The following is a 1,323-nucleotide window of genomic DNA, read 5'->3' as shown; positions in this document are numbered from 1 at the left end:
CCCCCCCTTTTTTTTTTTTTTTTTTTTTTGTCTCAGATACATACGGAAAACTCTTTCTCCTCAATTCTGTGGGCCAAGAGATGTCCCGCTGCAAGACGTCCATTCGACGTGGTCAGCCCAATCCTGTCTATAAGGAGACTTTTGTTTTCCAGGTGGCCCTCTTTCAGCTCTCTGATGTCACGTTGATGATTTCCATTTATAACAGGCGTACTATGAAGCGTAAAGAGATGATTGGCTGGATTGCTCTGGGCCAAAACAGCAGTGGAGAGGAGGAACAAGATCATTGGGAGGAAATGAAGGAAACCAAAGGCCAGCAGATCTGCAGATGGCACACTTTGCTGGAATCCTAGGTTTGCCAACTGGTGTTTGCATGATATGTCCGCCTTGGTCACCTTTGTGGCTGTCTACTGACACCAAGTCAGTGCATCCTGGAAACCCTTTCAGGCTTTCAAATAGAGATTCTACTAACCCCTAGGGGATTCTGAGTGAGTGCTTTGGGTTTCTCCAAGGCTTGATTTGGATTTAAATATTGTAATTAAAAAAATCCACATGCACAGTCAAGTATACTGTATGGAAATAGTTAAGACTGGTGATGATGAGTTAATTTTTGCTAGTAAATTGAGTTTTGGTTCAGACTATGGGATAAAGCTTCTCTTGCTATCTCTATTTCTTGAAGAGTAACCTGGGATTGCAAGGGAGATGATAAATGTCACTGTTTGCAACTACTTAGGTGTATGAATCAGAATTTTCTTAATATGGTGCAATAAACTCCAAAATACAGAAATGAATCAGATGTTGAGACTCATAGAATGTAACTCTAATCCTTTATCTATTATTTCACATTTTTCTCTTTATCTAAAAAAAAAAAAAACTATTTACGTAACAAGTAAATGTTATAAACTTGCACTTATAAAACAAATTTGTATTAATTCTTTTATCTCACTTATCTACTGTGATTTCTGAGATTTGGTTAGATGAATCATTTCGAAGCTAGAAAAGAGTTCAAAAGCTATTGTAAGACGTCTTGTCTCCTTTTCAGTATGCAAGATTTCAAACTTGTAATTTTCAAAGTTTTTATGCTCTATTTCTCACCTAATAAATTCTCACAGAATGAGAAGAAAACCAAAAAACCTATTTAAGTCATGGATTTATTGATTTTTCTGAATTTGGTGTTCTTTTGGATTATACTTTTTCTATATTCAATTATATATACTCATACCCATGTTTTTAATGTACTCCTACACGTGAACCATGCTCTATATTTTATGTAGTATTTTCCACTAGTACAGTATAGTAAATTGCACACAATGGGTCTTTAATACA

The 1,323-nt window shown here is 35.8% G+C and overlaps 1 protein-coding gene across 1 annotated transcript in view; it reads left to right on the top strand.

Annotated features, from left to right (window-relative positions):
• Positions 1-788, top strand: part of SYT16 (synaptotagmin XVI) — a 49,281-nt gene extending 48,493 nt beyond the window's left edge. Inside the window, exon 5 of the mRNA XM_008582289.1 lies at positions 37-788. Coding sequence (XP_008580511.1) covers positions 37-350 — 314 coding nt within the window. The 3' untranslated portion in view covers positions 351-788. The remainder of the gene's footprint in view (positions 1-36) is intronic.
• Positions 789-1,323: the final 535 nt, after the last annotated feature.

The sequence above is a fragment of the Galeopterus variegatus genome, unplaced genomic scaffold, assembly GCF_000696425.1.
Source record: "Galeopterus variegatus unplaced genomic scaffold, G_variegatus-3.0.2 Scaffold2558, whole genome shotgun sequence".
In the NCBI taxonomy this organism is placed as follows: Eukaryota; Metazoa; Chordata; class Mammalia; order Dermoptera; family Cynocephalidae; genus Galeopterus; species Galeopterus variegatus.
This window is presented reverse-complemented; position numbering and strand designations above follow the sequence as displayed.